The 15,045-nt window shown below is 37.3% G+C and overlaps 1 protein-coding gene across 5 annotated transcripts in view; it reads left to right on the top strand.

Moving 5' to 3' along the window:
- Positions 1-15,045, top strand: part of BIRC6 (baculoviral IAP repeat containing 6) — a 186,006-nt gene that overhangs the window by 157,836 nt on the left and 13,125 nt on the right. For all 5 annotated transcript variants that reach the window (XM_049830566.1, XM_049830564.1, XM_049830565.1 and 2 more), the window contains exons 66-68: positions 4,476-4,686; positions 13,160-13,305; positions 14,159-14,269. In XM_049830566.1, coding sequence (XP_049686523.1) covers positions 4,476-4,686; positions 13,160-13,305; positions 14,159-14,269 — 468 coding nt within the window. The remainder of the gene's footprint in view (positions 1-4,475; positions 4,687-13,159; positions 13,306-14,158; positions 14,270-15,045) is intronic.

Raw genomic sequence — 15,045 nt, 5'->3', positions numbered from 1 at the left:
ATCTTGCCGCCCACCCCGTGGTGGTGTTGCCCTGCTGCTCTCTGTCACCTCCTGGCCCTGCTCCCTCACCGTGGGCTGTCCCAGCTGCCTCCCAGCCACCGATGAGGGGACATTTTACAGGTCTGCAGCTTGGTTGCTCATGCTCCAGGTTCAGCAGCAGTTTTTAGCTCATGCTCTGCTTCATGCTCCACTGTTTGAACTGGTTAACCACTGGTATAGCCAAAAGGTGAGACTTTGTGTATTTACTGAATGCAAGTTGAGAAGCACATAGGAAGCTTGCAGGGGAAGCAGAGTGGGTCAGGCAGTGCAAAAGCCACATTCCAGGCACTGGTTTTCTCCAAGACAATACCATTGTTGCCAGGCAGCCCTGTCCCGCCAGCCCTGTTTAAGGCAGACAAGGAAGCAGGATAAAAACTGAGGGCAAACCCCTGCTCTGAGTCTACCAATAAAATAATTTAACCTTTACCTCTCTTCTGATATAAGTATGTGGCATATAGTAGTCATCTGAAGAAATGCTCAGGAAACCTAGGAAAAGTTCAGATAGGCTCTCTCGGGCAGCAGTTCTGTTTGAGAGTCAACAAGGGGGAGTTTCTGAAGTGGTCCCTGGTACTGGGGGTTGGTTGGACTTTCCTCAGCAATTCACTGCCCACACAATCGGGGAGCACCAACAGCACAAAAATGGACAGATGTGAAAGACTGCGCAGTTTGTGTGTGCCTAATGGCCAGGACAGTCCAGGCGCACTCAATACAGGAGTCTAAGAGGAGCACCAAACTAAGCTTTTTGGAAAAGATACTTGTCATTATTTAATAACATTTTTGAATTTGGGATAACAGAGAATCCTGGATAATATATTCATCTGTCATTTTTACAAAGCCAAGAATTTTAATCTCCCATTTTCATTTTCTTAGGAATGTGGTCTATTTGCAGTTTGGTGTGCTTACATGGATGCCCATATAAATCCAATGTATAAGGCGGCACTAAAACCAACTGAAGTACCCATATAAAAAAATTCTGACGTATTTAAGATGTGCTAATGCTATTCCAATTATAGCTCTGCTGTAAGCAAAAGTATTTTGTTCTATTTTGCGATGTGTTGGAGTTTTTCCTACACAAGAACCTACCTTATTTGAGTAAATTCATATGTTCCACCTCCATTGCCCCATTCAGTCAGGCAAAAAAAAGTTGGGTATGTTCTCAAGGAATAGCATACTTTGAAGAAAACAGTGGATTAGTTTTAACACTTGCTCTTCACTGAAGTTTATATTTGCTTAAAATCCAAATTGCTGACGTCTGAGTTGGTAAGATACCTGTACGTGAGAATGATAGTCCAAAGGTTCTATTCCTTCTGTTTGATGGAAATAGGATTTGTTAATTTGCAGATTTATATTTTATATTTGTATTCATTTTTTTAGTATTTTAATTCAGTTCCTTTAAAGGACTTAGTTACAGGATCTAAATTTATTTTTTTTACGAAGCTGTATCATTTCTATTTCTGAAATATTTTCCCCAAACATATACATAATGATATCTAAAGGGAAGACATCTGTCATAAATCCCAACTAACTAAAATATGCTGCAAACACTAAAATCAGTAAAGATGATGGAGTCTGAGTGGTACAGCCTGAGCACTGAGGTTCTAGTTTGAACGCTGCTGGACTTGCTAAGCTTCTGTCAGTCCAGTAACGTGCTGTTAGGACATCTGTAGATACAGCCCGCCACACCAGGAGGAAATGGACAGGTTCGCAAACAGTAGGTCTGGGCCAGAGGCATATTTTACAAAGGAGTGTCTTGTAGTCCAAGTGGCTTAAACACAGTGCCTTAAAAACTGAGCGTTATCCAGTTTGGAACATCTAATTACATGTAAATATAGAGATTAAAAAAATGCTCAAGTCTTCTTAACCTATTTCAGAAAACAGAGCTGTATCTGCAGAAAACATACTGTAGTCAGTTTGGCATTCTCTTTCAGTTGAAAGCAAAGCAGGCACAAGGAGTAGATGAACTGCAAAATAAAGGTAATTAACAGTAATTTGCCAATTTTGAGTTCTTTACAGCAAGTTTTTCTGATACTTATCCAGATATCCCATCTTGATAAACATTTTTAGGATTTAGATTGGGGATGAGGGGAATTCTGGCATTTTGGACAAACACATTTGCATGAGTCATAATTGTTGGTAAGTATAGTAAAGGCCTTAGACAAAAATAGTATAAGACGCATAATGGTATCAAGAAATTGAGTTTAGAAGAGTCTAGCATTAAGGTAAAAGAAATTGTTAGTTGTTCCCTAAAAGATTGTTTAAATCAAAACCAAGTGAATGCATTTAATTTGTTTCACATGGGAACAATTGCAAAGCAGTGCAAGTGAGTTGAATCTGCTAAAACCAGAAATTCTCTCCTATCTTTCTGGAAAACATTCCCATTTTAAAGTTATGTCAGTTCAGTTTCCCTCATGACAGTAATTTTGAATTTTACTATCCACTTAGCAAAGGAGAGCGCAAGCAAGCATTGAAAGATTTGAAATTATGTATTCTGGCCTCATGAAAATTTCATTGTTAAAATAAATAAATAAAAGCTTTCCAGAAGTGAAATGCTGATGTTATCTAAGAGGTTGCATCTCTCCTTCACTCACTATCTTAATAATAAACAACTATTGAGGACCTGCTTGATCTTTAGCACTACAGGTGGGAGGTCATTGCTGGTGAGGGCTACACTATGGGGTTTTATGGTCTCCCTTTCACCCTTTCTTTTGCCCTGCCTTCACCACCACCACCCTCCCCCTTTTATTTTAATTCACACATCAGATCTATTTGTGTTTATTTTAAGGCCATTTTACACATTGCGGGCATTTTTCTGTGGGCACTCGTTCACTAGAGACTAGAGATTAAACATAAGGAATGAAGATATATATAAAAATATATATATAAAAGGTAAGAAACGTCAGATAATTGAAACTGGTTTTCTCAATGCCAATGTTAAAATTCAATGGAGCTTGCATTAAATAGATGGAATATTTTGACACAGGATATTTTTAGAACCATAATACCAGGGCTGACAGATTAATGCTTTGTTTCAGTAAATTTTCTTCCTGTTTAACACAACAGAACTTCACACAGTTAAGAGTTTATGCCATTGTAATAGTTTCAAAATACAAATAGCAAGCTGTTGATCAAAGAACTCTTGGTAGAGATAAATCCAGCTTTAAACCTGGATAAACCAGCTTGCTGAATTTTGCTTGGCTATTTATACTGTCCCATTGAGCTGTATTTAGAGCTAAGAGTTTGGTGACACAAGATGAAACTTTGTGGTCTGCTTTAGCTTGGAGGGTGAGATGTGCTAAATGAAACATTAGAGAGTTCTATGCTTTGTTCTGTCCTAATGCGAGTTGTCAGGGGCTTTTTGTTTGTTGGGGTTTTTTTTGCTGGAAAAAGCATAAATTTATTTTATCATAAACTCAGTCATTTGTAAATACTTTGAACTAGAGCAATTTTTTTCTCCAGTTAGGTTAAAAACAGCATGTCCTAGGGACAGAGGAAGCAGCTGTGTTAAAGTGTCTGCGTATTGCTATGCTTTCAGGATTTCTATTAATGATACAAAGTCAGTTGAAATGACATCCATTACATATTTGTCCAAGCAAGTGGAAAAGGAAAATAAACAATGTGGTGCTAGAGAATTGTGTGTCTCTGTCTTTCCCAGTCAGAGGAGCTGATATCTATATTCTGCTCACAGTTACTTCTATAATACATATACATCACACTGAGCTGCACTAAGGCAATGAGGTTTGGCTACCTAATATATATTCTCATTCATCTTTACTGTTTTGTGGTTCATATGTATGCAGATAAAATTTGCGTCTTCTTCAGAGCCTTCACATGCTCTGAAGAATGCATAATGGTTTTTAAAATTATACTTTCTCCATGAAAAGAAGCAAAGCTAGACTTCTTGGTAGATATAACTTCATTTATTTCATGACCATAAATATTCTTGCAATAATGCAGACAAATTTTCCCAGAGGAGAGGATAACTATAAATAAAGTAGGCAATATGAAAGTCTGTCTTTATGAATGCTTACGCTATTAGAATCAGCAAATGCTACCCTGCTACACCACAGGTTACAATTTTTCCTCCATACATACCTTTTTTCGATTACTGTCGGCATACAACTTGAGCCTGGATTCTATATTAAGCTACTAGAAATGAACACAGCATGTGGTAATCCTGTTCCATGCCTTGTTAGCACTTTTGTTGTCTTGTGTCTTTTGCTAACCTTTGTTTTCCAGGTATCTTATCCATTTTTTTTCTGGACAAGTCCATTAAAACACAAATTATAAATGGCTATTACAAAATACTGTATTTTGTCATTAAATGTCATTAGTATTTTAATAATTATTTAAAGTAGCTTTTCTATTTTAAACATCTGTATTAAGAGTGTAAGGGTCTTCAATTTTAGTAATTTTTGTAAACTGTTTTTCTCTATTAGTTTTGGATATGGCCCGACACGTTCCCCTTTACCGAGCTCTGCTAGAATTACTCCGTGCTATTGCATCCTGCACATCGATGGTACCATTACTGCTTCCTCTGTCAGGAGAAAGCAGTGAAGAGGAGGAAGAACAGTTGGAGTCACAGGCTTCTGTTGGGACTTTGTTGGCTAAAATGAAGACCTGTGTAGATACTTATACCAACCGACTGAGGTAATCGCTTTTATTGTCCCTAACCTTCATTTAAACTGTATTTTGTACTTGCATATTATGTATACAGAAGTGAAATAAGATTCAGTTCTGTGTATTTATCTGAATGGGTGCTGCAGTCTAGAGTGACAACATACCATCTCTTTGATCTAGATTTATGTTTATATGTATATATTCTGTCTTACTGTATTATTTACAAGGAAATTTTTTTTTGGTATGACACGAAGCTGGTAGGTTGCATACTTTTGCCACTTCGTCAGTAACTGCCCACTGATCAGAAAGAGGATTTGCTGCTCAAGAATCTAGGAGCTTCAAATCTTTCTTAAATTTCTTTCCCTCTTTAAAGAGATAAATCTTTATTTTGCAGGACTGCGCATTTCCTGCGGTCAGTCTGAAGGCAGGAGCATTCCTTGGGAGCTGTTTGAAGAAGCCCATTCTGTAAAGAATGGGATCGGGAAGGGCCAAAACAAATGCTAGTTTTTACAAGAAATGTCCCAAATGTCTTCTATATGTTTCTGTGCTGCTTTACTCATTGAGTAAGGACCAGCTCCTTTGGAGGCTAACTGGTTAGGAGAGAAGCCTTTGGCTTCTGTCAGGAAGAGTAAGTTTCAGGAGGCAAAAGATTTGGGAGTTATTTGTGGTGAGAACCCTAACTATATAGAGATGGTTGAAAACTTTTGGCTAGTAGCATCTGCTGGTGCTACCTATGAAAAGCATGCTTCTATATGTTGATGATTTTATGACAGCTAGCTTGTCCTTTAGCGCAGGTGTCACAGGTGAGCTGGTATGCTGAAGATGATGCGAAATTACAAGTGAATGCCTTGGAGCCATCCATGCCAGATTTTGGAGTCTTCTAGCCTCCTCTGAGAAACTGTGTTTGACAGTTCTTGTCAAACACTTGCAGTCCAGCAGAGCAATGAGCAAACAAATGGAAAAGCATCTGAATATCCTATCTCAGCTGTGATGCCATGGGGCTGTGTTGTAAGCATTGCAGTATAATGCTGTATGAGCTGGTTCTGCACACCTTCCAGAGTTCAGGCGACTTTTTAAGGAAACACATACGGACAAACCATGAGTGACAGTTTCTTTCAGTAACCATAGACCAGCCTTTAGGTAACTCCCTTTGTAAAATGGTTATAAAGCTAATAATAAATACAGATTCTCTTCCAGGCTCAGACTAATTGTTAGCTGGTTTTCTTCCTTGATGACTTTGGTGTGCTCCGCAGTTACACGACAGTTTTGGTTCAAACCTGGTAGTATTGTCCTATTATACCCCCAGCTGGTTGGGCCATAGATGTTGGGGCAGAATAACATGTTAGACTATCAGTCTCTTTCCTGTTCTACTCAGTAACAACCAATACCTATACTGCTAAATCAATTTTCCTTCTAAATATTCTCCTTTGACAAAGAAGAACTGCACGTTCTGGATAAATACAATGGAGCTTTTTATTATTTTAACAGTCAAAACTACTTACTTCTACGCTCCTGATGTTTCTTTTGCCATTTCTGACTGTTCCAAAGGTCAAATCATCTTCTCGGAGCACTTCTGAGTGATTCAAGCAGTGTTACTTTAAGGTTGCTTTTATCATCAATTCTCACACTGCAAAACCATGGCTTCTTGTCTTCAGAAATGCTGCCATCACTGAGGTCTGACCGTCACCTTCTGTGAAACGTTGCTCTTTTGTTATGGCTCACAGGGCAGGGCACGAGTCTGAGAGGGCCTGGGTTTTTTAGTCATTTGACCCATTAAGTCGGTGCTGCACATGGTTGCTGTTTTAAGGGACAGTCACCAGACTAGCGCACGCAGGAGGAGCTCCTGCATGCCTCCCAATACCTCCTGCCTCTGGGAGGTGCTGTAGCTGGTACAGATTTCACAACCAACTTTCTATCTCTGTTTCTGTATGTCTTAAACCATTCTAGTTTCCAGAACCAAGGATTTGGGGGTTTTTAATGGCTGAATCGTCTTTTTCTGCCCTGACTGAGGGAGTTGGAAAAGCAAATGCTGCAACACAGATTTTCCTTTCTTTCTTTTAATAATTTTCTGCTTCCAGCTATTAATTTTTTTTTATTCTGTTTACTTGTTTCCAATTTAAAGATGGCTTGTTGGGAAATAATACCTGTCCTTCCCTCCGAAATTTAGTACTGTCCCTAAGCATACACTGAAACATCATGAAAAGAAGGTAAATATAATGTCAGGGAAAGGTGTATATAGAATGTTCTTCCTCCCACTATAAACTGAGAATATTTACCAACCAATACCCAAGAGATTTTCTGAGCAGGAATCCCATTATTGGGAACTCCTTCTAGTAACTCCTGATGGACTGGACTTTACCCATGAATCTTTCTAATCCTTCTTGATTGAGATTGCTAGTCTCGTGTATCAAGCATGTAATGTAGGGGGGGGGGGGGGGCAGTGTTGCTGACTTAGTGCAAAAGAAACAGAATTAGGAAGGACAAATAACAGTTCTTTGTTGGATACCCATCTAAAAGTGTCTAGCTTGTGCTTGCTGGCAATATTATGTAGAACACAGTATATGTAATCTTCTTAAAAGAGAAAATAAAATATATTTGGCTTCTGTGTAATCCATTTCCAGTATAGATGTATGTATAAAATTCTCCACCACAATCAATTTTTTTTTGCTAATCTGGTTAACTGTTAGCCTCAGATTCAATGTGCATGTAAACCTGTATCTTCTCATATCACTTCCCCAAGTTGAAGTCTAAAAAGCTTCTTTGTGAGAATGGCATGTGACTCCTACTCATAAGCTCTTTTTAATTTGGTAAAATAAAATATGGTATGAATAGTTCTTCAGTGTCAGCTTAGGATCTGAAAACAAAGAAGAATTCTATAAGCACAATCAGTGTTATTTTAATAATTGATAAATTTGATAAAAATTCTATGGTTGGTTCAGTTACATTATCTGTACAATTTTCTTATATTACTTTGATATATCAGCACAAAAAGAAATCTTGCCTTTCATTGGTTAGTTTAAGCATAATGCTGTTTGTCTTTAAAGGAGTATATAGACAAGGATGAAAACACCAACAGCCTGAACTGCCTGGAATCATTGGGGTGGCAAGTTTTCATTCTCAGCATATTAGTTAAAGGTGTGACAGCAATATAAGCAAGTGTTGGCATGAATTTCTTAAATGGGACAATCTGCTGCCCCTTTCAGGTCAAATGCCAGAACAACAACAAATTATGAGATCTACTTTCAAAGACAAAACTTTCCTGTATCTGAACAGCCATTCCACTTGCATGTCTACCAAATGTCATCTCCATGTTGGAGCGAGAGCGTCCACTTGGATCCAGAATTTAAGGGGAACAGTTTTGGTTTTGGACTCCAGTTAGCATTTGATTTCATTTATTTCCAGAGGCCATAATACTCTGTTAGAAAACTGGGAAATTTCTGGATAATGGAGAAGACATTTAGGTATGAGATGATTTCTCATGACTGTTGGACTGCAAGGGAGTCAAAAGCCATCACTAATTTAGAGTGTGGTCAGCCTTGTGTAATGGGTTGCCACTAGGGTGGAGTGTGAGACATTTGCTTGCTGTGATGGCTGAGCCCTCTGCTGCAGAGAACCGCTGCCATGTAGCAAAGCAGGCTCATCTAAACCACCATCTGCTAGGAGAGCTTCATGGCAAATTGTTAATTTGGCAAAATAATCTGATGGCTTATCGGTGTAATGTGGAGTATAGCAAGCCTATGTTTAAATTCCTAACTATGCTCTCCCTTTCCACATCACCCCAGCCACCCCCATGATAACTGCTTGAGGGAGATCTGAATTCTGTCATCTTCACATTTCTGTCACTTGTCACACTGCTACTAAGGGTTAATCCTGCACAGTTCCAACGTTGTCTGATTGTATCAGGCCCCAAATTGTTGTTATGGCCTGGATGTTTTTCTGTTGCATGGGGATGCTAGAATACCAGGTAGGCCTGAGGTATTTTCCCTGCTACAGCTTTTAATTGTCTTCATTTTTTGGAGAACTTCTATGTGAAATGGTACATTTTGCAAACAAAAATTTTTCCTTAGAATTAGGTCCCAAGAATTGAGGCCTAATCTGTTTTAATTTATTTTTCTTTAAAAGACTGTCAATTTCTTTTGCTGTACTCTCAAGCTTATGCTCAGAGATGATGGTTGGCTGCAGGGAGCATTCACAGAGCCTTTGCTGGTTTGGAATGCTTCAGCTTAGTGCTCGAAGCCCAAAGGAGGAGCATATGGACCCATTTCAGAGGAGGTTACTAGCTTTCACCAGTGTTTATTTGCAAAGGCACAGTCCCTTACTTGTTTTGCCTGATTTCAGGAGATTGGTTTAAGAATCTGTAAATTACTGGAAGGAAGGAGCTTCTCTTTGGTCCCTGTGGAAACCTACAGAAGGTGGGGGACCATGAGGGCTGAGTGATACCACAGTTGCAAACCTATGGCAATTTTATCCTAAGACAGTGAGCGTCAGTATAAAACGGAGCAGAATTCTGCTATAAGCACTGTCCCTGTACTACACAGAGGCTGAATGGTTCATTGGCTTTATTTTGTGAATACTTTGATAAAGGTATCATTCCGTATCATCACATTTACCTCTAAGTATCAGGCACGGGTGAGTAAGTATTAGTATTGGCTTTAAAAATTAAAGTTGCCTTGAGAGTGTATCATTCATTATTCATTTAGCACAGCGTGAAGAGAAGGCTGTCATCTTCTAGCACAAGCTAAATTAATGGCTTAAATTATTAGCATGTACACTGCTGTCTCTTCTAGCAAATATATTAGTGACTGTCATCCCTTTAAATATGAGTTGACATGATTTTGTCTGCTTTTTCTTCAATGGTTGAAAAACTGTATGAGGAAGTTTCTAAGTCTAAATTAAATATTTGGCTCCTCTTCCACTCTGAAAATTGTAACATTTGGATAAAGGTTTGGCGTGTATTAAAGAACTGCACTAAATTTTACTTCACAAGCAGAATCTTGGTGGAAAGAAATGTACAGTATAATGCAGATATTTCAAGGTTTTCTAAAAATAGAGAAAATGTACAGCAAAATATTCATATGGTTACATATTTGACCATAGTTTATTATTTATGACTATTGTTGGTTCTCATGTTTCTTTGGAATACCATTGAAAAACATACAGTTAGAGCTCAGGAGTTTGATAACACTGTTAGTTTATCTGCATACATAAATTTATATGCAGGTTGCTAGAGTGCAGTGAAGGAGCTGAAGGATCTTACTGGCTTTATCACTTTAATTTTGGTATTTCGTCTCCTCATTCATGTATTTTTGGGAGAGCCTTGTAATTCCCAGCAACTCCCTCTCTTGAGCTGGGACTCTGTCCCTCTAAAACACTTGCGTATCACACGCAGCTCGCTGCAGCTCGTTGGAAAGAGCTCACTGTGGCTCTGAATCCAGGCAGGCAGGAGTGCAGCAGCAATATAAAAGTGGAGATTATGTCAAGAAGGGAGGATGGTAAAAATTTGTTTTGCCCATGTTATACATGCTCACAAATGGTAGAATGGTCACCAGGTTGCTTTTTCATGTGTACACAAAGTAATACCACGTGTTTCAGACTACACTAAGAAATAGATTTATGGAGCAAAAAGTAGTTGTTATTCTTACTGCAAAAGATTTGAATCAAGTAAAGGTAGGAAGTCAAAATGAGGGAAGAAAAAATGGAGGTCATTGTTAATAGAAGTCTTGTAAGTTACGGCAATACCACTTGGGTTTTTCCCTGAAAGAGGGGGAAGAAAATTATCTTTACCCTAACCATTAGAATATACAAGCATGACTTGTGTGGGAAAACTAAATGTTAATAAGGCAGTATGTCTGATTTGGGGGTTTTGTGATGCCAGCTAGCTTATACTCCCTAAGAAACGGACTGAAATCCCTGATTAGGCAGAATCAAGGTCAAATATGAGACCTGGGGCGGGGGGGTGTCTGAGGTAAAATCATTCTTGCACTTTACTTCTTGAACGGCTTTCACACAGTTATGGCCTGGCTCAGGAGTTAGGCAACTTAGTAATGTAGATGATCACACAAGCTCCAGGTATCTACAGGTGACAGGGTAGAGCTGTTCTGGTTCTGCAAACACTTGATTTAAAAAGTGTATTTTGAGGAGAGGGGGGTTTTGTCTATTTTGCTCATGGTAACAGTGGACAGAATCGTCATATTGGTGATAATGGAGACATTAAGAAAATACATTTTCTTTCGATAGTTCAAAAGTGCTGAAGTGTTAACTGTTCTGGACAACCAGGAGAACAAGGGGAAATTTTACTATTGGTACTGAGAATCTGCATTTGAAGTAGATGTCTCCTTTTCCTACTGCTTCAACTAGATACGTATTCCTTGTCTGCTTAGGCACGTGACTGTCAGTAACTCAGTATATCTGTAGGAGGTTTTAAGCATGTAGTTAAGGGTTTTGTCTAATGAGGCCAACACTTGAATTTTTTTGATTCTAAGACCAAGTAGAAGGAAAAAAAAACTAGTAGTCTAAATTGCAAAACCGTCTGGAAGATGAAAGACCTACAAGACAACTGTCTAGAAAATAAAATTGTAAGAATTAATTTCATTTTCAGTACCTCCACCAATTTTTATTGCTTTTCACGCATCTTTTTCTTGGATAAGCCCATTGACATTTCATTTTAGCCAAAATTTCTCCAAGGGTTTTGTAGTAAATAGCTTAAGCATTCTACGTCAGCAGCAAGCAGTTCTAAATGTGTACACCTTCCTTGAGACTGGTGGCTGCTAGCATGTCTGTGATATTAAAACAGGTTATCCCTGAGGTTTAGTGGGCTTAAATACATATTTCTGAACCTGTTTAATAGGTTATTTAAAAAATATTGGCCTAGATTTCCACAAGAAAAAAGGCAGTAATGAGGATTTTTGAAAGTATGAACAGGAGAGGCCGATGCTGCTTCTTTGTCTTAAATTGTTCTGCAAATGCTGAACGACACTGTTTGCCTTTGATGCTTTCCTCCTAACTTTGAGCACCTGAAAGCTCAGTATTGCTTGAAGTCAACAACAGGCTGACATTCTTTTGGATTAAATCTGGAACATGGAAAATGTACCATGCTGCAGTAATGAATTTTGTTATTAATGCACTCTAGGGATATTCTCATTTGATTAGGTACAGTACAAAGACTTTCAGTATTACTGTAATCACCTCTACTGAATAGTTTAGAGACTCACTCCTTAGGTATGATTTCAGTTTAGATTAAAATACAGAAACGATATAGCGTGTGGTAGTTCCTGAAATATGTTTGGGACATCAAAGCATTAAATTGCTAATTTTTCTTGTGCAGATAGCTTTCTGGTTTGCTTCTAGGTATGGTAGTGGGAAAGAGAAAACCTATGCTTCTTGGCTATTGAACTTGTTTGGGTCTTAAAATGAACAAGTGCTATTAAAAAAATTTACAGATATTGCAGTAAAACAATTTGGAGGCTGTTAGCATTAAAATCTCCTAAGTTTTGCAGGATGACAATGTAAATTTATGCTAGCTCTTAAAACACAGAAGCTTTTAAATATGCACATTTAGGTTACAATGTTATCAAATACCATGTCTTCATTTCAACAGTTGAATATATATGCTAGTAAAGACTGAGTTGTTACAATCTAAATATTTAAATATATCTTAAATTACTAGGCAACAAGCTTCTATCAGACAACAGTGTTAATATATACTGTATTTTCAAATTATTTCATTATAAAAATCTGAGGTGTTTAAATTGACAATTTGCAATACATTGATTATAAACATCCAATATAATAGACACCTTCTGTATTTGTAAGATTTATAAAATTACATTACATTAAACTGTTCATTGAAATAAAAGGTCTTAACTTCTATAGCCCAGAAGAGAACTGCAGAGAGACAAACTTCATTTTTGACCCACTTTCTTGTGATGCCTAGGTTGCAGTTCATAGACATGCTGTGAATTTTTACTAGAGGTTTCCTACTGTTTTAGCATTAGTGTATTTTAAATAATTGCTAGTGTATTGTGTAGTAGGAAAGAGTACTTTTATTACCTATTTCGGACTTAATTTTGCATGTGGATCTGCATGGGTGGATGAAATGCACATTCACAACATGATCTTTGTTACATTGATTTTGTAAGCTTTTCTAATACTTTTTGACAACGTGCAAAGATAAGGTCAGCATGCAGCCTAACAATCAAAAGTACTAAATGGTTGAAGCAGAAACTCATGTACTAGTATCACTGGCTTTGTGCATATTTTTACTCTTCATATCAGATGTACTTCTGTTTGTCAAATCAAGACTGTATGTTTGGTATTGTCACAGTTCATTGCTACATTCAGTGATTAACCTGGAGATACATAGAGACATTCCATTTCAGAAGACTTATTTTAAACTTGATCCTTTAATCTTTGGTATTTTTCCCTGTTCACAATATGCTGAGTACTGTATGACTGGTTGAAAAGTATTCCCTCATACTACATCCTATTTCTTTGCACAAAACAGGTCTAAAAAAGACAAAGCTAAAGCAGGAGTAAAACCAGATACTTCTGATCAAGAACCAGAGGGACTGACACTTTTGGTACCAGACATCCAAAAGACTGCGGAGATAGTTTATGCTGCTACCACCAGTTTGCGCCAAGCAAACCAAGGTGACATAGAAATACTTTTATAGATACTGTATAGTGTTTATTTTTAATACTTTGTTAACAGCTAACTTACAAATTAGCTTAAAAGCAAGAAAAAGTACTTCCCTGCAGCTGCCAACCACTGACTATATTTTCAGAGGTGGCTGGAACCTCGTGGTAGTCTTAAATGTTTTGATTGGGAAACAGAATAATTCAAGCAAGTTACAGTACACCTCACGACTTTTAGCACAATTATGTAGCAACTTTTTTTTTCTCGGCAGAATACAACATACATGACCTTTAATAGTAAAGCCTTTGCTGTTAAAACTAAATCTTATGAATTAGATTAACTCTTAACTAGATGAACGCAGAACAAAAATCGTAAATCATGGATTGAACCTGTAGATGTTCAAAGGACCATCTCTCATTGTCTAGTAAAGAAAACTAAAGTAGTTCAATAAGGAGAGTGGATTGTAGAGACATGTATAATCCGCTTCTGATTTTGGAGAGTACACCAAGAATACATGTGTGTATGTCTCTCCACATAAGTGTATGTCATACTTCCTATTTTAAATTAAAAAAAAAAAAAAAAAAAATTAGAAGAAACAATACAAGAGTATTCATAGCAGCAGCAGTCATGAATTATTTCTGAGCTGAGATTACGACCTTTATTTACTTTGAGCTGTTCAGATAATTAAATATATGGTAGTGAGAAGAACAGATTTGTATATTGTGAGTGAACCCCAGTTTTGAGACTTCTCTGCAAACAAAGTGACCATAAGATGTCATTTCAAGTTAAACAATCCCCAAATGCTTGCTGTACTTGTCTCAAAATTATATGGTTAACTACAAATAATCATCACATTTTATATAACAGAAAAGAAGATGGCTGAATACTCCAAAAAGGCTGCTGTGAGGCCCAAGCCTTTGTCTGTTTTACGGTCTCTTGAAGAAAAGTATGTGGCTGTCATGAAAAAACTCCAGTTCGGTAGGTTGAAAAGTGTGAATATACTGAAGAAATATGTAATCTGTTGGACAGAATCCCTAATTATTTTTTAGAGTTACCAACTTTTTTACATATGCAACCAGTAATACTTTTCACATACGGAAAATTATGTAAGTCTGTATTTTCCGGTTACCAACAAATATACTCTTTGAACTAATAAGAAGTGTTTTAAGCATGCACTCAATTAATTCAAGGGGCCAGAAGAATTCAATGATGGTGTTCATGTTTCCATTCCTGTAATGATTTGTGAGTTTCAGTTCTCAAATTATATTGAAAGTTAGTAGATTTTTTTTAAAGCTCATATATGACTGTATATGTATGTTTGTTAATGTAGCTTTAATTTTTTTAAATGGAATAGAATTCAGATCAGAACGTGTTTTTTAAAATGAAACTGCAGTAAACTTCGTTGTGTCCTATCACGGAGTGCAATATGTTGCATGTGCAAAATGTGATGGGAATCAGCGCTTTTTTTGGCCATAAGGGGAACATGTTCAAAAAAAATTCATGAAGAACAAATAGTATCTCATCCAAAAAGAGCTATAAGATTATTGCAAAAACATGTTCTATGAGTATTTTTTGAGTTGCAGTGACAGCATTTGCAATCACATTTCTTTGCTGTTGTATTTGTAAGGGATTTTACTCACAAATATTTGTGGAGTGTATGCCAAGAATAGGAGGTAGGGAAGTTTGTATGGTAGCTTTTCACTATGGCAGCCATGCTGCAGATTTTGCATAGTAAATGTTTAAAGAAAACCAGC

Source organism: Accipiter gentilis, chromosome 28 (genome assembly GCF_929443795.1).
Source record: "Accipiter gentilis chromosome 28, bAccGen1.1, whole genome shotgun sequence".
Classification (NCBI taxonomy): domain Eukaryota; kingdom Metazoa; phylum Chordata; class Aves; order Accipitriformes; family Accipitridae; genus Astur; species Astur gentilis.
This window is presented reverse-complemented; position numbering and strand designations above follow the sequence as displayed.